Here is a 24,911-nt window from a genome sequence, read left to right as displayed (position 1 = left end):
GTCTTCATTTCTTTCTCCTGTGATGATTATCTCCACCCTTCTTCCCATTTTTTTTTTTTTTCCTTGCTGGAGCTCCTTTTTTTCAGATACTGCACCTTTTGGACTAGTCTAATTTTCTTTTTCTTTTCTCCTATTTTCCATTGCTTCCTATTTTTGCTCTCCCATCTGGGAGATTTCCTCAACAGTATTTTCTCACATTCTTTGTCCCTAATGATTGTTTGTGCTTAAAGTCTATTTGGCTTGATACTAGCAGAGCTACATTAGCTTTCATATAGTATTTAGTATATATATTTCTATATTAAAATTTTTTTATTTTTAGATTTTATTTATTTATTTGACAGACAGAGATCACAAATAGGCAGAGAGGCAGGCAGAGAGAAGTGTGTGTGGGGGAGCAGGCTCCCCACCTAGCAGAGAGCTCCATGCGGGGCTTGATCCCAGGACCCTGAGATCATGACCTGAGCCGAAGGCAGAGGCTTTAACCCACTGCGCCACCTAGGCGCCCCTTCTATATTTTAAATTTTATTATAGATTATTATACTCCAGCTCTATCTTCTATAGGTAATATATAGATTCTGAGAGTATAACTGACAAGCTTAATCTGTACATTTATCAAAATTAATTGCATTTTGATTTACTTAGAGAATATTCTTTTCTACTTTAAAATGCTTTTTCTTTCCTTTTCTCTATGTTTTTATTTCCTTTTTCTTTTTTTCTTCCATCTTTTGGATTGAGTTTTTTCTTTCATCTACTGGATTCCCTCTACTAGTTTGGAAGTTTTTTTGTTAATTGATTACTCTTAACATTTTTATTTATTTTTTTTTAAAGATGCTTATTTATTTATTGAAGAGGGAGAGATCACAAGTAGGCAGAGCAGCAGGCAGAGACGGGTGTGGGGGCAGGAAGCAGGATCCCTGCTGAGCAGAGAGCCCAATGCAGGGCTCCATCCCAGGACCCTGAGATGATGACCTGGCCGAAGGCAGAGGCTTAACCCACTAAGACACCCAGGTGCCCCATTTTTAGCATCAATATGTGGCTTATTAGTATCTTTACTTGCCTCCTAATTAGTATCTTGTCTCCTTTTACATTATTATTGTCTGTATTTTGCATCTATATTGTTTTTAACTTTCTTTTCTAATTAATATATTGTTGTCTTATTTAATTCCAATACTTAATTAGATATACCCACATGTCTGCTAGTTTCTTTGCTCACATTATTTTATGTATTTTTGATTTTCTGCTGGTTCAGTTCCTGTGGGTTGGCTGTGTATTATCTGTTATATGACATCCAACTCTCTGGAACATACTGCTTCAGGGAAACCTTACTACGTTATGTTAAAAAAATTCAACTGAGTAATTTTAAAGATCATATTGGCTTTATTTCATGATTCGTGAGTTGGGTAGCATCCCATCTAGCAAATAGAAAGGAGCTCTGAGGAGCTGTACAAAACAGAAGACTTTTACAGGCAGAAGGGAGCCAGACAAGGACATCATTAGCAGAGTGGGTTATTTCAGGCAATGTCACCTTCCTTTAGGGGCAGGCAGAGAGTCCGTTAGGCAGGTTACCTCACTACTGCTGACCAGGTAATTCCAGACGGACTGGTTAAGATCACATTCTTGGGAGAGGCTGAAAGTGCCTTTAAGTTGGTGTTAAGTCTTGGTTTGTTGACATGGACTTAGCACAAGTGACTCCATTTTGGGCCTCTTGTCTTTTAAAAAATGATGATTTCCAAGCAACTGTAATGAATATCTTCATTGTATTTCATCTTCATTTATGTACATGAGTGCCCATGAATGTAATTAAAGCTATTTTTCTTTTGTTGCTTTGTGTGTGTTCATGAGTGCTGTACCGTTTGTTGTGTGATTGGGGACTTAGGCCTTCCCTAGGACATGTTTGTTTTGAGCTTTTGGGTAGTTACTCCCGCTCTCAGTTTCTGTGTCTGTTAGAAAAGAAAGGGAATACCTAATTATTTACACCACAGGGTGGTTATAAGGAACAAATGGGAATAGAGACAGGAATGGATTTTGCTTGTAGAATTTTGCATTTTTTAGGGGATGTTATTATTTCATGTGTGTATGTTTGCTTCCTTAGCTTGATCATATACCTTGTGACTGTGAAGAATGTGGCCCATCTCCTTGATAATCCTTTATCACTCTTAGTACATATCAATGGCTCACTGACCTGAAGCAATGAAGTGTTAACGAGGTTTTAGTAAATTGTACAGTGACATAAAACTTAAGAATGATGAAGCGAGATGGTGGTGGCTGGGGAATAGGAGAGTATGAATCTGAAAATAGTTTAATCCGTTAATGTGATATGGGTGCAGGACTTAATAACTCTTTATTTTCATGATTGTCTCAGTTGATGTGCTCTCTGAAGTGTAATTTGATTTACTAGGAATTCACGAACTGGATATGTGATTCTGTAAGAGAGCTGTGAGGCACAGAAGGCAGCATCCATTAGAGGAAAGTATTCTGTTTGAGAAGAAGTAATGCAGATTTCCTAGGAACCATAACACAGGGTTAAAAAAAAAGTTGTCACTAGGAATCCAAGGAATAGAATCAAGCTCTTTTGTAGGCGCATTTTACAGCTCTGGGTGGTCCTCAGAACCTGATTTCTGGGAGGCTGGGGGGACCTGGGCACTGAATTATATAGGGCATCAGAGAAAGATATGGCAGCTGAAGATAATACACGATTTGGTAGTGTAAGTGAGCTTAGGAAACAACGCTACATAGGTAAAGTGTAAGTGGTAAATATGATAAACTAGGTCATGACAAATTGAAATGGGGGAAAAGATCACTTATGTATTGTTTTAGGAGGCAAAATGAATGAGACAGCATTGCTAAGTGGAAATGTATAAATATTTTTAATTTCCTGAAAATCTTATGTAAAATGATTTCTAAATTTTTTTGCAGATTATGCCTGAGTTATTGTGTTTAAGCATACATTGTTTATAGTGCAGTTTTTTGTTTCTTATCAAGCCATCAAATCAAGTATTGGAAATTAAAGAAGCTAATTATGCTTGTAGATTTTGGTGACTTTTTCAGCCTCTGATCTTTTTTTCTCCCTTCAGTTGAATCTCAGACCCTCTACCAAATATAGCATGTTAGAAATTGTTATTTAATACAGTTTGGTTGCTATTACTTTTTTATTAAAGCCTACAGATAATTTGAAATAATGTTTCAGTGGTCAGGGCACCTGGGTGGCTCAGTCATTTAAGTGTCTGCCTTTGGCTCAGGTCTGATCCCAGGGTCCTGGGATCAAGTCCTGCATGGGGCTCCCTTCTCAGTGGGGAGCCTACTTCTCCCTCTCTCTGCCTGCTGCTTTGCCTACTTGTGCTCTCTATCTCTCTGTGTCAAATAAATAAATAAATAAATAAATAAAATCAATCTTAAAAAAAAAAAAAAGTTTCAGTGGTACAGATAAGGACTATTTAATATTTCTTTTTCTTAGTTTTCCTAAATTTAATCTAATTAAATGCATCGAAACCCTGTCCAGTCCACCTTGGAATCGATTGATTTTTCTCATCTGTGTATTTGCATAGATGATAATGGACTTTTTTTTTTTTTTTTTTTTGATAATGGACTTTATTTTTAAGACCAATTTAAAATTCACAGCAAAATTGAGAGGAAGGTATAGGGAGTTTCCATACAGAGATTGCCAACCCCCATCCCCCAGCCTCTCTCATTATCAACATCCCTTACCATAGTGGTACATTTATTACAATTGGTGAACCTATACTGACACACTGTTATCACTGAAAGTCTATGCTGTATGTTCTGTGGGTTAGGATAAATGTATAATGACATGTATTTACCATTACAGTATTATACAGAGTACTTCCATTGCCTTAAAAATTCTCTGTGCTGGGCTAATTTAGTCCTTCCTCCTCCCCTTACCCCTAGCAATCACTGATCCTTTTATGGTTGATACAGTTTTGAATTTTCCAGAATGTCATATGGTTGGAATCATATAGTATGTAGCCTTTTCAGATTCGCTTCTTTCATGTTTTAATATGCATCTAAGATTCCTCCATGTCTTTTTATGGCTTTGGCTCACTTCTTTTTGGAGCTCAATAATATTAGATTGTCTGGATATACTGGTTTATTTTTCTACTGAAGGAGAAACTGGCTGCTTCCAAGTTTTGGCAATTATGAATTAAAGCTGCTGTAAACTTTGTGTGTAGGTTTTTGTGTAGGAGTAAGTTATCAGCTCATTTGGGTTAATTCCAAGAAACACAATTGCTGGATCATATGGGAAGATTATGTTCAATTTTGTAAGAAATTGCTGAACTATCTTCCAAAGCTGCGGTACCATTTTGCATTTTCATCAGCACTGAATGAGAGTTCCTGTTGATCCACATCTTCACCAGCATTTGTTGTTGTCAGTGTTTTGGATTTTGATCATCCTAATAGATGTGTAGTGTTGTCTCCTTATTGTTTTAATTTGCAATTCCCTAATGACATAAGATGTTGAACAGTTTTTCATATACCTGTTTTCTATCAATATATTCTTTGGTCAGGTGTCTGTCCAGATCCTTTTGCTCATTTTTTGATCAAGTTTTTAATTTTCTCCTTGTTGAATTTTGAGAGATCTTTGTATGTTTTATGTAATGGTCCTTTATAAGATAGGTCTTTTACAAAATATTTCTTTCATTCTGTGGCTTGTCTTCTTATTATCATGATCGTTATCTTTCACAGAACAGTTTTTAATTATTTTTTAAAATTATTTCTTTTATGGATCATGCCTTTGGTGTATCTAAAAAGTTATCACCAAAACCAAGGTGACCTAGTTTTTTCCCATGTTATCGTCTAAAAGCTTTAGTTTTGTGTTTTAAATTTAGGTCTGTTATCCATTTTGAGTTAATTTTTATAAAGGGTTTAAGGTCTGTGTGTACATTCATTTTTTTTTTCCATTTGGATGTCCAGTTGCAATATTTGTTGAAAAAACTATCTTTGCTCCATTGTATTGCTTTTGCTCCTTTGTTAAGAACAGTTGATTATATTTATGTGGGTCTGTTTCTGGGCTCTCTGTTTTGTCTCATAGATCTGTTTGTCTCTACTTCCACTGCATTGTCTTGACTACTACAGACTTAAAGCAAATGTTGAAGTTGAGTAGTATCTGCCCTCTAACTTTGTTCTCCTTCAATATTGAGTTGGCTTTTCACAATTTTTTCTCTTCATATAAACTTTAGAATCAGTTTATTGATATCCACAAAATAACTTGGTATTTTGATCAGGATTGTGTTATAACTACAGATCAAGAATTGACATCTTTTTTTTTTTTTTTAAGATTTATTTATTTTAGAGAAATTGTCGGGGGAGAAGTGGAGAGAGAGGGAAAGACAGAATCTTATTATTTTTAAAATTTATTTATATTCAGTTAACATACAATGTGTTATTGGTTTTGGAAGTAGAGGTCCATGATTCATCAGTCTTATATAATACCCAGGGCTCATTACATTGTGTGCCCTCTTTAATGTCCATTATCCATTTACTCCATTCTGCCTCTCCCCTCCAGCAACCCTCAGTTTGTTTCCTATGCTTAAGAGTGTCTTATAGTTTATCTCCCTCTCTGATTTTGTTTTGTTTTATTTTTTCCTTGGAAAGAGAGCATCTTAAGTAGACTTCCTGCTGAACGTGGAGCTCAATGTAGGGCGCGCTCTCATGACCCTATCATGACCTGAGCTGAAATCAAGAGTCAGGTGCTTAACCAACTAAGCCACCCAGACACCCTGAGAAGAACTGACATCTTGACAATATTGAGTATTCCTCTTCATGAGCATGGGATGTCACTCCATTTATTTAGTTTTCCTTTGATTTCCTTCATCAGAATGTTGTGGTTTTCCTCATAAACATCTTTTATTTATGTGATTATAATGTTAGCTGTAGGTTTTTTTTATAGATGTTCTTTATCAGGTAGAGGAAGTTCCTCTCTTCCTAGTTTTCTGGGAGTTTTTATTATGAATGACTATTCTATTTTATTAAGTGCTTTTTTTCTGCATTTATTGATATAATCATGTGATCTTTGTTCTTTAGTCTGTGATGTTATGGATTACCTTAATTGATTTTTGAGTGTTATACCAGCCATGCATACTTAGAAGAAATTCTACTTGGGCATATTATATGATCATATTTATATATTGTTGGATATATTTGATATATTATATATTTGCAATTTTTTTGAGGATTTTTGCATCTATGTTCATAAGAAATATTGGTCTGTAGTTTTCTTTTCTCATAATATTTTTGTCTGATTTTGGTAGTAGGGTAATTCTGGATTCCAAAAGATGAGTTAGGAAGTATCATATCTTCTTCTACCTTTGGAAAAGATTATAGAGGTTGGTATATTTCTTCCTGAGATATTTGGTAGAATTCACCCATGAACTCATCTGGGCCTGGGGTAATTTTGGAAGGTTATTACTGAATTGATTTGTTTAATGGATATAGTTCTTTTCAAATAGCCTATTTTTTCTTGTGTGAGTTTGGGCAGGTTACATCTTTCAAGGAATTGGTCCATATCTTCTAGAATTATTCATAGTATTTTATTACTATTTTTAAAAAATTTATTTATTTATTTATGAGAGAGAAAGAGAGAGGAAGAAAGAGAGAGAGAGAGAGAGAGAGAGAGAGAGAGAGAGGAGGAGGAAGATAGAGGGTGAGGGAAAGAAATCCTCAAGACTTCCTGATGAGCATGGAGCCCAGAGTCCAATGTGGGGCTCTGTCCCAGGACCTGAGATCATGACCTGAGCCAAAACTGAGAGCTGGCTACTTAACTAACTGGGCCACCCAGGCTCCCCTCTATTACTGTTATTGTTACTATTCTCTTAATGTCTATGTAGTGATGTTCTCTCTTTTATTTCTCTTATTAGTAATTTGTGTCTTCTCTATTTTTTTTCTTATTAAGCATGGCTAGAATCTCAATTTTATCTGTCTTTCTAAAGAGCAGGCTTTTGGTTTTGTTGACTTTCCTCTATGATTTCTTATTTTCAATTTCATTGATTTTTTTGTTCTAATTATGTCTTTTCTTCTTGATTACTTTATACTTAATTTTCTCTTCTTTTTTTTTTTCAGTTTGCTAAGGTGGAAGTTCACATTATTGATTTTTGATCTTTCTTCTTTCCTAGTATTTGCATTCAAAGCTATAAATTTCCCTCTAAGCACTTCTTTCACTTCATCCCACCAATTTTGATACATTGTATTTTCATTTTTGTTTAGTTCAAAAACTTAAAAAATTTTTCTTGAGGTTTCTTATTTGATCCATTTTTGTTTAGAAGTATGTTGTTTAGTCTCCAAGTATTTTGAGATTTTCTCTCTGTTGTTGATTTCTAGCTTAATTCCATTGTGATCTAAAAGCAAACACTCTATGACCTCTGTTCTTTTAAATTTGTTAACGTGTGTGTTGGGCCAGAATGTGTTCTTAGTAATGTTTTATGTGAGCTTGAGAAGAATGTGTTTTCTTTGCTGTTTCCATATAAAATAGTTGATCAATGTCAATTATGTCTGGTTGATTCATGGTGCTGTTGAGTTCTACTATGTTTTTACTGATTTTCTGTCTCCTAGATGTGACTATTTCTGATAGAGAGGCATGGAAGTCTTCAACTATAACGGTAGATTTATCTGTTTCTCCTAGTAGTTCTGCTCGCTTTTTCTTCACATATTCTGATGTTCTCGTTAGGTGCATATACATTAAGGCTATTACCTTTTGGAGATTTGACCATTTTATCATTATTCAGTGCCCCTCTTTATCCTGATAACTTTCCTTGCTCTGAAGAGCATGAGACTTTTTTTTTTTTTTTTTTTTTTTAAGATTTTACTTATTTATTTGACACAGAGAGAGACATGGCAAGTAAGTAGAGGGGCAGGCAGAGAGGGGTGAGGGGCGGCAGGAAGCGGGCCCCCCGCTGAGCAGAGAGCCCAATGCGGGGCTCTATCCCAGGACCATGAGATCATGACCTGAGCCAAAGGCAGAGGCTTTAACCCACTGAGCCACCCAGGCGCCCCAAGAGCATGAGACTTTAACTGTGATGAAATCTTCATGTTTTGTCTTGGGGGTGATTCTACCTTCTAGTCAGACATAGGTTTTTTTTAGTGCCTGCTTTCAAAAACTTTAGCTACAGTTTTAAGTCCTTTATACCTCCCAGTTCTTTTCTGCTTGAGAAAGCACCTTAACAATGTTAGTGATTCTAAGAACAATAAAAAAACTGCTTATACTTTTACTGAGGATTAGATTGGTGGTTTACCCACACTTGACTTTCACCCATAGACTCAGAGGAAAGTATATGGCTGGCCACCCTATTTAGCATCCTTTATTTGTTCTCCAAGTGAAAAGTTAGGATTGGGTAAATTTCAAGGATCATGATACAATAGTTCAGGATTGGTGGAAACAGCAAGGTGAGGATTTTGAGGCAAAAAATTCAAAGAATATGAGGGCATAAACTGTTTATGCTTCCTGCTGAAGAGTTACTGTGTCTTTGGGAAGTTCCTATGATGAAAAATCAAACCATTTGCCTGGGCAGGAGAGTCCTAGAAATATTAAGTCATGCTAAGGAAGACAGGACTAGCACAAAGTCATGTGAACATCAACAGTTAAGTATGGTTTCAGTTCTGAGTGTTCAGGCTGAGTGTGAGGTTGTACAGTGTCAGTTCTCTAGTCTTTAAGTCAGGATGGTCCTAGTACTTGCCAATTGAGTCTCATTTGCTTACTTTTGTGTTGCCCCCTTGGCAGAAGGGCACAACTAACACAGCTCTGTGGACTGCTACATAGATAGCTATGAGGTCAAGTCTTGCAGAAGAGGATGCCTTCTGCTGCCTTACTGGTAACCCGTGATTTCTGCCCTGTATCCTTCTGAGTCTGAGTTCAGTTTATGGCAGTCTTATGAGTCTGAATGTTTACTTGGTCAGCATTGCAGATACAAATATGGATTTTATAATCAAATGTCTTATGTGCAATTTTCCAGAAGATGTCAGTTTTCACTGCAATTTGTTTGTGCTTATGTCATTGTGTCAGTCAAAATCAGCTACCTTTAGTTACATTCACATTTATACATAAGCTCATACTGCATTATGAATGGCCAAACTCAAAAGTTTTTGTTTGAACTTTTGCAGATGTTGTAAGTGCTTTGGCTGCAGTAAGTGAAGAGGCCTAGATGATAGGAGGTTGTGCAACTGTTGTTTTGTGATGATTACAAATCATTAGGCTAGCAGAATTTTTAACTCAACTATGCTAGAATTTTACAACCATTTGAATTGCTTGTTTTCAAGATTAAAATCTAACAAACATTTAATAGTAGCACATGTATTTAACAGTTTTACTTTTATTGGCAAAGAAAGTATTCATATTTAAGGAATAAAATTTCCGTGTACAGAAGCCTGTCAGTACATGCAATAAAGCTATGTCACCAGGACTGATAATTTCTTTTCTTTAGTGTGATTAATAAGCCATGTACATAGATTGAATTTTGAGATGTAGTACATTCAGAAATATAAAGGAATAGCTCAAGAGGGATGTATTTTTCTCTCAAAGTCATCCTTTAATTTAAAAAAAAATGCCTATGTGACTTCATTCATCCATTCATTCAACATGTATATATTGAGCTACTTCTTTATTATAAATATTGGGAATCTTAGCAGTGAAGAAGCACACAAATCCTCCCTACCTTCTTGGAACTGTCAAAGAGAAATTGCACTGAACACTTGTTAAGAATGGGAAGAAAGGTTTTGTTCAAGACTATTGGAGTAGAGGAGGGAGATTGAACTTTGCTGAAACAGAAGGCGAAGAAGTTAGTCAATGTGGTTAAACCACCTGTGTTTGCTAATTGGTGTCATCAAAGTTAGGCTCCTAATCTCCCACAGACACTGAGAGATAGGGGTGCTATTGTTCTTAATAAGTTTCAAAGGGATGGCTCCCAAGTCCTTCAGAAAGACATTCCTGGCTTATACAACTGACAAGAGTCTGGGAGAAGATTTATATCTCAAAGGGGTAGAGAAAGAATTTATAATTGGAAGCCTTCTAAAGTAAATGTTCTAAGAAAAGGGAGGTCAGGGGCCTAGAGTCAAGGAAAAAGCCTGTCTAAAGTTTAATCAGGCTGTGTTAAGGCTGTCTTTGTCAGAGTTTTTATTCTGGTGGGGAAAAACAGTAAACATATATGGAAAATTTCACACGTATATATAAAATTTCAGATGCTCTCTACATAGAAATAATACAGGGCAATAGGAGATAGGTAATGACTAGGATGATCAGGAGTTGAGCCATGTAAGAAAGCATGTACTTGGCTAAATGTAGCTGTTAGGTTAAGATTTTGTTGTTCTTGTTGCAAAGAAAAGACACTCAAGTAACCTGAAATGATGGGAGATATAATATAAAGACAGACACTTTTCAGAATTTTGGAAAAGAAAAGAGACCTTAGGAATTAATGGATGGCCTTGGACCATGAGAGCTATAGAAACCTTGGCCCAATACACAGCCAAGCCTGGAAGTGAGTGCTTGGCGGAAGAGTTAGGTAGGGAGGGAAAAGTTTACCAAAGGGAGGCTACCCTTTGACTACCTTCTTTGCACATCTCACAGCCTTGCTTTGAGATTGCTTTAACTTTTTATTATAGCCTTAACACCATATTGTTGCATATTATCATTCTGGTTGCTGGAAAAGGGCCACTTTTAGAAAATAATTTTGGAGGCCATGACTGTTCACTCCGCTCTTCTATTTTTTCAGAATTTGTAGATCTCAGTGTCCCACTGTTAGTATGATTCCCTTAGTCCTGTTGATATCCTTTCCTGTCTTGTCTTTACTGATGGAATTCTCACCTTCTCTTCTCCTTTGCTTGTCTTGCGGCTCTCATTTCCGAATATTCTTAACTTTCACCAGCATATGGTCCATCATGGCTACTTCAGCCTTTCTCTGCTTCAACTCTCACTTTCCATGATTCCCTCAGCACTTCTTGGACCAAGCATTTAGACTGTAAAACAAGGGTCTTAATCTATTTGAGGATGGGATAGTGAAGGGAAGTCTCTGAAGAGGGGACAGACCTGAAAGATAAGTAGCAGTTAGCCAGGCAGAAGCTAATGTTTAAAAACCCACAAATGAGAGAATATTACCTTTTTGAAGGTTAGAATAAAGTTTTCTATGACTGGAGTGTAGAGGAAGAAGGCAGAGATGCACAAGGTGAGAGTGTAGAGTTAAGGCAGGTTGCATTAAGGCATTTGGATTATTGTAAAGACAACAACAAGTTTCTGAAGATTTAAAGCATCCCCCAATTTAGTTTGCTTGTACATACATCATAATGTTCGAAAAAAATTTGAAGCTTTGGGCAATATACTTCTTTTTAGGGTATGTATTTTGGTCATGCTTTGTATTTACTGTGGACCCAATGGATAGTAAAAGGAAAATCTTTTTCAAAATAAGAGGCACTTAAAAAGTACATTATAGATGTTACTGAAGATAGGGATCTGCTCTTAATCTGTCTATTCATCTATCTATCTATCATCTATCTATCCCAGTGTTCTGATTAGAATATAAATTGGCTAAAACAGATGGTATGTACAAATTATCAAAGTTGAGATCCTTCTCTAAAGCATACTAACTAATGCATGGAATAATTAGGTTTATTTCCCCATGGATGTCTTGGTAGAAGGAGTTGGAGATGTGAGTTTTGAATAAGAAGGAGACAATGGAATTGGTTATCTGGGTTAGAGGTACAGATAGCAAATGTACTTTTGTTTTTAAATTGTGTTCTGCAAAAGAAAATGGAAAGGCACTATGTAGTCATTCATGTACATAATCTCTCTAGAGTAAGAACCCAGCACTTATCAAATGAAACTTACTGTTTTGTTGGTTTTTACCGAGTTGCCTTATATGGTGCTATCCATGAAGATGGAATAGCTATTAATTATTATTATAATATCAATGGTGGAGGAGTCAGAAATTATGAAAGATTTATTAATGGTTAGTTTATTCTTTAATGTATTCATTCAGTAAATATTTGGCACTACATGCAAGAGAGTGTTAAACAACATGTGAGGAATAAGAAGATGAACAAAACATATACAGTCACAAACAGCAAATGTCATAAAGAGAATGTACATGGTCCTTTGAGATTATATAATGAAATGACCTGATGTAGCCCGGACAGGAAAGTTTCCTTGAAGAAGCAATGACTGACCTGAGATCTGAATATGAATAGATGTAGCTAAGCTAAGGACAGAGAGCATGAAAGTTTAGCAGGTGCATAAACCCTTTGTTTGAGGGAGCAGGGCATTTCCAAAAGCTGAAGGTTGATGAAGAGTGAGCTTAAGAGTGTTGAAGGATGAGGTTAGAGTGGTAGACAGGGGTCACACCATGCAGGTCTGTGTAAACCAAAACAGTTTTTAGAACAATGGGAGGCCATCATGTAATTTTAAACTGGGGGTGATTTTGGAAGGTAACTCATATAGTGTTTAGAGCACATTGGTTGGGGTCAAATAAATGTCTTGAAACTTATTAAGAAACATCTGTGGATCCAGGAGACAGATGCTAGTAGCATGGTCTTAGGTGGTGACAGTGGAGATGGGGAGAAATGGATAAATCTGAGAGATATTTAGGAGCTAAGATGATTAGGATTTTAAGATATATTGGGGTCAGAGATGTCAGAGGGGTGACAAGAATACTTCTCGGTTTCTGCTTTGCTTAATCAAATGGCTAATGCTGACATTTGCTCAGATATTAAAGGAGGACCAGGGACATGGTCTGCAATGGGAGCGTGCAGTTTCTTGCAAGTTTCTTGCAAACTCTATCTATCTATCTATCTATCTATCTATCATCTTTCAGTGAGAGACACATGAGATGTTTAAATGTCTATGGGAAGAATGTAGTTAAAGAGGGGAATGGTCAGGATTTTGAGCAGAGTAGAGGAAGTTGGAAAAATAGTGAGGGCATTAATTCATAAGAAAAGCAGTAAAACTATTAGGTAGTTGTGAGATGGTTTGAGATTAATGATAATGAGTTTATACTGGAACCAATCTGCCCTGTTCTATGTTCAAGATTATGACTTTCTTGACAGTTAACACAGGCATGAAGAAAGCTGATAATTGAGCTAGGATTTGGATTTTGATAGAAGTTATAATGAAGAGACAGAGATGTTAAGGAATTCAGGGTGTAAGGGTGTATAGTGTTATTGCCATTATGCGGCTACATAAAGAAGAGAGTGGAGAATGGAGAGAGTTGACAGTCTGATAAAAAGTAGGTCTGTTGGTGGACTGGAGTTTCAATAAGGTTGAACTACCATTGCATTGTAATTGAACCAGTTAGCTCATCAGAGAAGAGGAAGTGGTCAGATAACTGAGTGGTTGAGTTCAAGACTTCAGAGCTGGAAAAATGTTTAGGATATGACAAATTTCAGATTATGATCATATGATTGGGTGTCTGAGGAAAAGTGGAAAGATTATTGGAGAGGAATTGGTAAAGAAACTGTGAAGTCAAGGTATTGGAAGTTTCATCTACATGGGTAATAAAGTTACCTAGAGGATGGGAAAATTTTAGGTGAGGTTGGATTTGAAAAATGTTTAGGAAATATGTGAAGTAATAACTTTGAATTCTCTATTTTCATGGAATAGTCATTGGCACGAATCTATTTAAAGCAAAGTAGTAACACATTTCCCAATATAAAAGATACATAATATCTAGCATTTGTATATTAAACTTTATTTTACATATCCATATCTTACCTATATTGGATAATCTTGTTAAAATGGGACCTTTCTATCTAGTAGGTATATATGTTGTCCCCAGTGTTGTCATACCAAGTCTGAAATTCTACGTACATAAAACACACGTGTTTTCCCCACATTTGTATCAGTTAGCTTTTCTCCCTGCATCAAAAACTACTCCAGAACTTTGTGGATATAACAACCACCATTTCTTTAAAACTCACAAGTCTTTGACGTCATTAATTGGTTCTGATAACTTGGGCTAGGTTTAACTTATCTCAACTATGTTTACCCATGCATTTGTGGTAGATTGCCGAGTTGCTTGGTAGCTGACAAATCTGGGATGGCTCAAATGGATGACTCAGAGGGCTGCTGCTTTGGTTTCTCATTATTTGAAAGCCTTATAGGTCTTCTTCCCATAGCCAGTAGACTGGCTTCCAAGACTGTGAGTAGAGGTGCTATCCTTTTTGAGGTCTAGGCTTAGAACTGACACAATGTCACTTATGCCACGTGCTGTTGGCCAAAGCAAGTCCTAAGGCCAGCTCAGACTCAAGGGTTGGGGAAATAGATCTAATCTCTTAAAGGTAGGAGTTGCAAAGTCACATCGCCAAAGGATGTGGATACAGGAAGGAAAATAACCATAGTCTTCTTTTTTTCTCCTTGCAAACAATCTACCACAACATCCTGTGTGTGGGAATGCAAGATGTAGGTGAAACACTGTGCACTGGGTGTAACAAAGCCATGTTTCTGTTGTCACTCCCACTTGTTTGTCATGTATCCTTGGATAAGAAAGTTCTTGGCTCATCCCTTTTCTCTTTATAGAGCAAGAAGGAAAGAAAGTAGGAGAAAATATTAGCTCAGCCATTTGCCTGCTGTCATTAGTGATGCTGCAATGAGAGCATCGATTTGTGTTTTAAATGGCTTTATCTTTGAAATACATTGTCTTTATGCTAATAGCATCCCACATCTCTTTAATGTGGGAATCCATTAAAAATAGCAGGATAAAAATATATGTATATAAAAAATATATGTTTATAAAAAATAAAAAATTAAAAAAAAAAATAGCAGGAGCTGAGAACTCAGAGATGTCTCCTGGATATTGTTTGTTGTGCTCTTGTGGCCTGAGGGGCTTGTCAAGTAAGGAAATTAGCTGGAAAAGTAGAAGGCTGAGGACTGAAGGTTCTCCATTAGCCTTGCTGTGTTCTCTCTTACATTTCATGTGTTTGATGTTCTCTTCCACCTGTGCGACCCCAGGGATTTGTATGCTAAGAGCTCAGAGGTGGGGATGGAGGCAGAAAACTGGTGGGCCCCAGAGGAGTACTGGAAAGTGTGCAGTGAAATAAAGCAGACAATGAGTGAGCAGATAGAACTGGTAGAAAGTACGGAATCAAGATGTTGTTATCAAAAAGGTGGTAGTTCAGAAGGAGGGCACTTTTTGAGGATTGGCCTTCAGAAGTGTCCAGTATTATTCCATGCGTGAAATTCAAATTTAAACAAGGAATTAAATGCAGTTGTGACCCACTCTAAAGGTGAGAGTGAGTCATAAATAAGGAAAGCCTCTAATTTGAATACAATGTTGAATATGACTCCCCCTCCTCAAAAAAATCTTGTGATGCAGAAGAAATCCTTAATCTGAATCACGTACTGTGATGACATGTTAACAACACAGCAGTGACTGCTGGATTTTCCAGAACATAACATACTTAAAATGACAATTTTAAGTATGGCACTCATACTGGTATGGCACTGCTTCCTCCCCTTTCTCTCTGCCTGCCTCTCTGCCTACATGTGTCTCTCTCTGTCAAATAAATAAATAAAATCTTAACCCCCCCCCAAAACCAAACAAACAATGTTTCCAGAACCCCATGATCCTCCTCATGCCCCTCGTAGTCACTACTCCTCCCCTAATTAAGGGATCCACTATCTTGACTTCTAATTCCATAGAAGAGTTCCACCTGTTTTTACACTTTTTATACAGGAAATCATATAGTACATAATCTTTTGTATCTGGTCTGTTTTGCTCAATATGATTCTTTTTAGATTCATTCTTGTGGTTGTATGGTTGTATGTAGATAGTCTGTTCTCATTTATTGTTGGGTAACATTCCATTGAGTGAATGTGTGGTTATGTATTTACTGCTTACACTGGAGAAGGACATTTACATTATTTCAAGTTTTAAGTATTTCATCAGTTTCTTTGGGTCTTTTTTTCCATTGGCTATCCCTTCCTGCTTTGTTGAAGAGTAGTTATTATTCTATCACATTTTAAAAGCAAGTCGTTTCACTTTGAGTTTTGGTTATAATGATGGCGTTAAATTTCCTTTGATACAAAACAGTGGAGAAAGAGAAAGTTAAAACAACTTTCCAAATAAAGCAGACTTGCCTATTTGCACATTATTCACTTTGATTAACAGTTTCTGATTTTATAAGAAGTTGAAGGGAACACTCTGGACAGATTCAAAGGTGAAATTTTGGGGTTGTCTTTGGGAGCAAACAGGAGTTTGGTTTGACCTGAACACTATTGCTGTGTAGAGGCCTGGTGGGAAACATCTTGGCAGCGCAGGTGGAGGTGGGCCTGGGAACCTTGAAGGCCTACAGTGGATACTGTGGTTAATGTGATACCTGTGATGAGTCCCTGGAGGGTACTGTGTATTAGAAAGGTGAATATGGCACGGATCGTTGGGGATAAGGACAGGAAGACTGCACAGCCATTGGTGGTTATATGAAATGCACTAAGAATCTGAGGTACTAGGTCTGAGTGATGCTTCCATTCATTCCTAGCTCTCTGACTTTGGACAAGTCATTTACTACATCGGAGCTTTGGTGTCCTCGTATGAACAATGGATATAGGAATCCTGCTGTTGTGGGGATGCAGTGAATTTGTCCATATTAGAGAGTTGCAGACTCTATAGAGTTCTAGGGCCTCCACATAACCCTGCAGTGGGCCACAGCTGTGCCTGGGTGGGGAGAAGATGGTGGCAAGGTGTTTCATCTCCTTTATTCAGTCATGTAGAGAATGGCCACATATAAGCTAGTATTGCAGGTACGAATGTACTTAAATTACACATTGTACTCTAGGTATAATACAGAGTTTCAGACTGAGGTCAGATAGTGAGGTGCTTAGAAGCAGGGAGTCTGGAGCCAGACTGCTTGAATCTCAGCCTCTCTCTCTCTCTTTTTTTTTTTTTTAAAGATTATTTATTTATTTATTTGAAAGATCACAAGTAGGCAGAGAGGCAGGCAGAGAGAGAGAGAGAAGAGGAAGCAGGCTCCCCGTTCAGCAGAGAGCCCGATGTGGGGCTCGATCCCAGGACCCCGGGATCATGCCCTGAGCTGAAGGCAGAGGCTTTAACCCACTGAGCCACCCAGGCACCCCAAATCTCATCCTCTCTTAATAGCCATATGAACTTAGTCAAATTGCTTAACCTTTCTGGGCTATGTTTTTTTTTTAATTAAAAATTTTAAAAGATTTATTTATTTATTTAGAGAGGGTACATGCAAACATACAAGTTGGGTGTTGGGGGGCAGAGGGAGAGAGAGAATCCTGAGCAGACTCCCTGCTGAGCCTGGAGCCCGACCTAGGGGCTGAATCTCATGGCCCTGAGATCATGACCTGAGCCAAAACCAAAAAGTAAGCCACTTAACTGACTGAACCACCCAGGTGCCCCTAGGCTATGTTTTAATAATGATACCTACCAAGTCAGATTGTGTTGGAGATTAAATTAGCTAATGCATATAAGGCAATTAGAACAGTAGCTGGGCTGTAGTAAGTGTTCAATATTATTGTGATTTTCTTTTCTAAGTAGCAATGATTGATCTTGCTTTCTGGTTGGTTTATTGTGTGGAAGTGTGTGGTACAGGCTTGATAAAATCTTTATTGTGTCCTTCTATTCCTTTATCTCCAGCTATGATTCAGGTTACCTCTTGAGGATTATGCAGAATGAGTTTAACCCTCATCAGGGCCCTGTGTATTTGAACACGGTTATAATGCCCAGTCTCCTTTTTTCCATTTCCTTCCATATTTCCCAGTATGGTATTCTTCTGAGTTCCTTTTTTTTGGCAGTCCTCTGCCTAATATATATTATGTATCTCCTTCACTTGTGGTGGTCATTAGAGATTAAGGAGAATTTCTTTTTCCTACTCCTTGCCATGTCTTTATTAATGTAACTCAAAGTTACATTGCCTGTTTTGTTGCCTATAATTTACTATTAAATCACATCGTGTCTATTATTAATTATCCCTCCCTAAATTTACTCCATCCACATTTTCTTGTGTTGTGTAAGTCTTTTCATACATTCATTGACTGTATTGACTGCTGAGCATATTACCATCGACAGAGCTTTGTAATTGACACTAGATATATTCTTCAAGGGGTCTAGAGTTTCCTAAAATGTCATGCATGCAAGCTAGATCTGTAATAAGGTGTTTTGTGGTACTTGTTGTGATAGAAATGTGCAAAGAGTATATGATGACATAAAGGAAGAACTCTTAACTCTCACGGTGGAGGAGATAAAGGTATGTCAATGAAGATGGTGGGAGACGGTGGAGATGTCGGGGAAATGCACACAGAGGAGACAGTGTTTATCATATACTGTCATTAAGATGCTAGCCACCAAGAGAGTGGGAGGGACAAACCCTTAAAGAAGAAGGAGCAACTATGTGACATGAAACAGATGGGCCTCTGGGAACTACGTGTAGCTGAGTGTAGCTGGAGCATAGAAGGCAGGTGGAGGAATTGGTGGGAGAGATGCTGACCAGATGGGCAGACAATAGATTCTGAAGGACTTTGCATGTCATAGTGAGGAGTTAATACTTAAGCCTATAGGTATGAGGTAACAGTAAAAATTGGAGAGCCACAGTAATAAATAGATATGATTTAAATATACATCAGACTCGTAGCCTGTATAGTGTGATCTGTGAATTAAAGGAAGTAGGAACAGAGCTAAGGTGGCTGATGGAGAAGTTTTTAGTGTAGCTAAGAAAAAACATGAGGTCATGATCAGAACAAGGCCTTGGGAATAGGAAAGAAGGGTAATTTTTGAGAGATTTACTAAGTAGATGTATTTTGAGCACTTACTTACATCCTTTGATAACCCTTGATAGTCAGCTGGACATGGCAGTAGGCTCAGCCCTACGTCTGGGGGTTGGGGCAGGTAACAATGTCACTCACAAGAGTAGGGGATAGAGAACTCATTCAGTAGGAGCAAGGGATTCCCTTTGGGACCAGTTACCTTTTGAACACCTGTGAGATATTTAAACAGAGATATGTAGGGCGTGTTTGGCTTCTGTATCAGTAAGTCAGGAGATGGTTTTGTGCTATGAAGTAGACTGGTGAATTCCAGGTATAGAAGTCGGTTGAATCAGGCATATGGGCTGAGGATAATCATGATGAGAACCCTAACACATCACAGAAGCATGGAGAGGGTATCCCTAGAAAACGATTTTGAAAGAGATGTTAGTTGGAGGGTTGGTAAAACCCAGAAGGGAGTGGTTCACAGAACCTGTGACAGAGTTTATAGTGCTTACAAAATATTTTGTAATGTTGAAGTAGTGTTGGACATGGCCATAAGAATGGTGCTTTTTGATTAAGTGGGGTCCTGAGCAGGTAACTTTCCGGGTAGACCAGCTCCTTTTGAGGAGCTCGGCTTGTGTCAGAGATCAGGGGAGCATGTCCTCCCACCATTTGGACCTAATTCTGGTAGGTCCTGATTCTCTGCATTCTGGTTGAGAGTGGTGACTGTTTTTTAGTTTGAATGAGAATAACGATTTTCTCTGTTTTTTTTTTTTTTTTTCCTTCTCTTTGTTTTTAAAGGGAAAAAAAATCAGGTAGAAATGACTCTTCTGTGCAGTTTGTGTGTGTGTCTGTGTGTGTGTGTGTCTGTGTGTATATGTTAAGAGAGAAAGAGAGGGAAAGGCAGGGAGAAGCAGAGGGAGAGGGAGACAGCGACTCTTAAGCAGTCCTCACACACAGCATGGAGCCCAGTGTAGGGCTCAACATGAGGCTTGATCTCATGACCCTGAGATCATGACCTGAAATCAAGAATCAGACGCCAAACCAACTGAAGCACCCAGGTGCCCCTTCTGTGCAGTACTTTACCAGAAGTATCATAGTCCCTTTGAAATTTTAAGCTAACTAGACAACAACATCCACAACAGCACCAGGTTTATTTTTTAATTTAGTTCTGTTTGATTTTGTCGTGCATTTGGACTACAGGTTTCTTTAGAGCAGAAATGAGGCATATTTATTTCAGTGCCCCGAGGTCCTAACTCAGAGGTTAGCCTATAGAAGTGCTTAATAAATGCTTATTTTTGTCTTTGTTGTTCGTGATTACAAGGTTCCATTTCTGAAAGCTTCCAAGTTGTCTTGAATCTTCTTACCTTTCAAGATCTCGTGTCACTGAATTCTGCCATTTCGTCTTCTTAATTTTTATAATTCTACTTTTTTTAACCGCTTAAAGTTCAGTATCTGTTTTCTCCCCTCAAGTGTTCAAGCAAAATGAGAATTTATTTTAAGGCTGCATTGATGCCACAGCATTTGAGGGTAGGAACTGAAATAGAGCCAGACCTAAGGTATTGAGCCTGAGACAGAAAACTGTCAAAATGTTCCTGCTACTTTTGTTTCCACAAGTTCTCTTGTTTCTACTTCTCTTTGTTCTCTCTTTCAAATATTTATTTTGAAATATCTCAGTCATATGCTACCATATAGAGTATAATATAACCAAATGCATTTTTAAAAAATTTTATTTATTTGTCAGAGAGCGAGAACACAAGCAGGGGGAGCAGGAGGCAGAGGGAGGAGCAGTTCCCCTGCTGAGCAGAGAGCCTGAAGTGGGACTCGATCCCAGGACCCTGGGATCATGACCTGAGCAGATAGCAGGCACTTAACCAACCACCCACCCTGGCGTCCTAACCAAATGAATTCTTAACCATTTCACCTTAACTATCAAAACCCTTTTGATGCCAAAATTAGAGTCTTACTAATGGCACATCTGTCCCATTAAACCAACCAATTCCTCTATGTTGGTTGTAAGGAAGCTCAGAGTGAGTTATGCTAGAATTGGGAGTTATGCTAGAATTGGGAGAAAGAATTGGCAATAACAGAGTCATGACCCCATGAGGGGTCATGACCCCATGAGGTTTGGAAGTGATGGTCTGATGAGAGGCTTCCTGATCACAACTCTGTCTCCCCTCCCTGCATCAAGAATGAATTTATCCTCTTTCCCCACATGGCTTATTCTATGCTTCCCCCCCCAAAAAAAATTACTATGGGACTTCCAGTGTTTGAAGAAGGTGTAGGCTGTATTCCATTTGGATAATGTTGTATTGGATTTAAGCTTCTCAGCAAAATATGAATTACCTTGCTGCTGTTCCCTTACAGAACTCTTTTCTGTGACTATTGTTAGGGGATGATAGGATTTTGTAGATTATGTACCCATTTTATGTTCACCTCTTAACTTTTTCAGAACTCTACAAATTTAGTGCTTAGCATGACCGTGAGTAGTCATGGTAAGAGGTAGTGGAAACAACAATGGCCCCTGCTCATTCTCCTCACATGCCCAGAAACATTTCCTGTTTGCTTGCCAGTAAGATTGGGATTCCTTTCTCAGAAGTTTGGTGCTCATGGTTATTATAAAGTGAGAAATCAAAATAAATGTTTTCGAGTAGAGGATAAGTTTTATAGGCAGACATAATAAAAGGCCTGGTTTCATCATCCTATTTCTATACTCTGTCTATATTGCATTTGAGTAATTTTCTCCTTTGGTTTTTCTCTGTGCTATTTTATACTTCACTTATGAAGACAGATTGGATCTCCCTTAGCTAATGTAAAGTTGTCTTATTTAATAATTCAGAAATATCTTATTTCTTGGTGGGAACAATCTGCTTTTTAAAAAAAGTTTCTTTACCATTTCAGCATTTTTGTTGACTTAAAATCAGAGCTGTATTATGTGTATGTTCTTAGGGTATAGATGGGCAATCAGGTTCATAAAGGTAAACCATTGAATTGTTTCCCAGCCTTTTCTTTTCTGAAAGGGTCATGTCGTTTCTTTTCTTTTCTTTAGGGAATCAGCAGTCTCTTCAGTTCTTTGAAAGTGGTGCGGCTCTTGCGACTGGGCCGCGTGGCTAGGAAATTGGACCATTACCTGGAGTATGGAGCAGCAGTTCTCGTGCTCCTGGTATGTGTGTTTGGACTGGTTGCCCACTGGCTGGCTTGCATATGGTATAGCATTGGGGACTATGAGGTCATCGATGAAGTGACGAACACCATCCAAATAGACAGTTGGCTCTACCAGCTGGCCTTGAGCATTGGGACTCCTTATCGATATAACACCAGTGCAGGGATATGGGAAGGAGGACCCAGCAAGGATTCTCTGTACGTGTCCTCGCTCTACTTTACCATGACAAGCCTTACAACTATAGGATTTGGAAATATAGCTCCTACCACAGATGTGGAGAAGATGTTTTCAGTGGCCATGATGATGGTTGGCTGTAAGTATCTTGCTTTTTCTTTTTAAAATTAGACAATTATTGTTGTGGGCAGTTTTCCAGACTCCATTCTCTAACAGGATTAAAATGAAACTACTTTGTCCTCAGAAAGGCATTTAATCCATATTACTTGCATTGGTTTAATTTTTTATTCAGCCTTAGAAAATAAAAATGCAAAATAATATATTTTACTTTTTTAGAATATATTAACACATGAAAAACAGTGTGGATGGAGTGATACAAAAATCAGGATGGGAACTCTTTGATTTAATTCTGTTCACAGCATTCTATCTGGCAGAGCTCTTTCCCAGAGAGATCAGCATCTAGAAAGGCAGCATCTGGCATATCCCATAGGTTTTGTTGGCAGTGTATTAAATTCCGAAAAAGCAGACGGGATATGATGGGAGATGCATAGTTTAGAAACTACTTTAGTTAGTAACTGAACTCTTGACTAGTGTTGATCTCAGGACAGTTTTATGTTGGTTTTTACAATTAAGACTCAGAAAAAGTTTTATAAATCTGGTCTTCATTACAAACACTCTAGGTTGAGTATATATGTCTTTGAGAGAATGAAAAGATTAGTAAATACAAGCTCATTGGGCAATGATAAAAGTGTCCACTATTTACCAGGCATACCTGAGTACTAAATGTCTGGATGTTGTTCAAGGGAGTAGAATGTTCTCTAAAGGAGTCAAAGAACATGTGTTGTCCACTCCGACTGAAGTTGGATTATGTTAGAAGATCAAAACCTTAGGATCTCCTATGTTAGGAGATACATATCAAAGAAGCTGTTTTAAAAGAAGATTTTGAGGGAAACTTCACCATCATTTACCCCTTCAAGTTGACTGAGATTTATTCAAGCCTAATCCTGATCTCTAGAGTAACCATAAGATCATTGTACTAGAGGTATGACTAGTGTTATAAGGACCTGTTAAGCCTTTGGGTCATGGTCTTTGGTTTGTGGATTGAGCTGTCCTTTCTGAGATTCTACATTACAGAGGCTTACATTTTGACACCAATGGGAAAATGTTAGGAGTCTAGGAGTGTCAGGTGGCCCATGAAATGTCAATATTTTGGGTCAGTGTAAGGCAGTTTTCACATTTTCGGAGTTGAGGGTTTTTGATAGATATTGGAGCACGAGAGTATTGGCAGTTTGGCTTCCATCTCTCTGTATTCCTTTGTGCAGGTGCAGGTACAAGAACGCATGGGTTCTACTTGGCTGTTTAGAGGTAAAGAGGTAGACTGAGAAAGCCAAGTGCTGTCTGCTTCATAGGTTTTTAGGAAGAATTCTGTTCCTACATACAAAGAGAACCTGATGACAAATTAAACTGCTGTCTACACACCCAACGTGGTAAAATGTATTGGTGTGTTATAAATTCAGAAGACGACATTGCATCAGATGTGATATTTATTACTATACTGCTTTTAGTATTTATATAATGCATTTTGCCTTATACTTGAGCTTAGAGTTAAAAAAAAATATTTGGAAGAAATTATTGATTCACTGGAGGCAGCAAAGATAGTATAGAGAAGGCTTTATGCCCTTTACCTGGTTTCTTCTAATAGTTATATCCTGTATAATCAATCCAGCATGTGATCGACATTGACACTAAAACAATATATGTGTGTAGTTTTGTGTTGCTTTATCATGTGTTGATTGCTTTAACTACCACTGAAATCAAGATTCAGGGTTGTTCCATCACAACAAAAACCTTCCTTCCTTGTATTACTCCTTTATAGTCATACCCATTCCTTCCCCCAAAGCATCCTTAAGCCTTGGCAACTACTGTTTTTCTCTTCTATATAGTGTTGATTTTGAAAATGTTATGCAAATGGAGTCATTCAAAATGTGACCTTTTCAAATTGGCTTTTGACTTTCAGTATAACCCCTTGCAGGCCATCTAAAGTGTTGAGTGTATCAACAGTTTATTCCTTTTTATTGCTGAGTAGTATTTCATGGTTTGGATATGTCACTGTTCAGCTGTTCATCTATTAAAAGCCATTTTGGTTGTTTCCAGTTTTTGCCATTACAAAGAAAGCTGCCATGAACATTTGTGTACAATTTTTTTTTCCTTTGGATGTAAGTTCTCTGTTTTCTGGGATAAATATCCAGGAAACAGATTGTTGAGATGCACAATAAATGTATGATTAGTTTTTTTTTTTTTTTTTTTTTTTAATTTTTTATTTTTTATAAACATATATTTTTTATATACATATATTTTTATCCCCAGGTCTGTGAATCACCAGGTTTACACACTTCACAGCACTCACCAAATCACATACCCTCCCCAATGTCCATAATCCCACCCCCTTCTCCCCAACCCCCTCCCCCCGGCAACCCTCAGTTTGTTTTGTGAGATTAAGAGTCACTTATGGTTTGTCTCCCTCCCAATCCCATCTTGTTTCATTTATTCTTCTACCCACTTAAGCCTCCATGTTGCATCACCACTTCCTCATATCAGGGAGATCATATGATAGTTGTCTTTCTCTGCTTGACTTATTTCGCTAAGCATGATACGCTCTAGTTCCATCCATGTTGTTGCAAATGGCAAGATTTCATTTCTTTTGATGGCTGCATAGTATTCCATTGTGTATATATACCACATCTTCTTGATCCATTCATCTGTTGATGGACATCTAGGTTCTTTCCATAGTTTGGCTATTGTGGACATTGCTGCTATAAACATTCGGGTGCATGTGTCCCTTTGGATCACTACATTTGTATCTTTAGGGTAAATACCCAATAG

At 37.7% G+C, this 24,911-nt stretch overlaps 1 protein-coding gene across 1 annotated transcript in view; it reads left to right on the top strand.

Moving 5' to 3' along the window:
• The window catches only part of KCNH5 (potassium voltage-gated channel subfamily H member 5), a 314,735-nt gene that overhangs the window by 69,979 nt on the left and 219,845 nt on the right, over positions 1 to 24,911 (top strand). Inside the window, exon 7 of the mRNA XM_059182266.1 lies at positions 21,741 to 22,167. Within this exon, the coding sequence (XP_059038249.1) occupies positions 21,741 to 22,167 (427 nt within the window). The remainder of the gene's footprint in view (positions 1 to 21,740; positions 22,168 to 24,911) is intronic.

Source organism: Mustela lutreola, chromosome 7 (assembly GCF_030435805.1).
Source record: "Mustela lutreola isolate mMusLut2 chromosome 7, mMusLut2.pri, whole genome shotgun sequence".
NCBI lineage: Eukaryota > Metazoa > Chordata > Mammalia > Carnivora > Mustelidae > Mustela > Mustela lutreola.
This window is presented reverse-complemented; position numbering and strand designations above follow the sequence as displayed.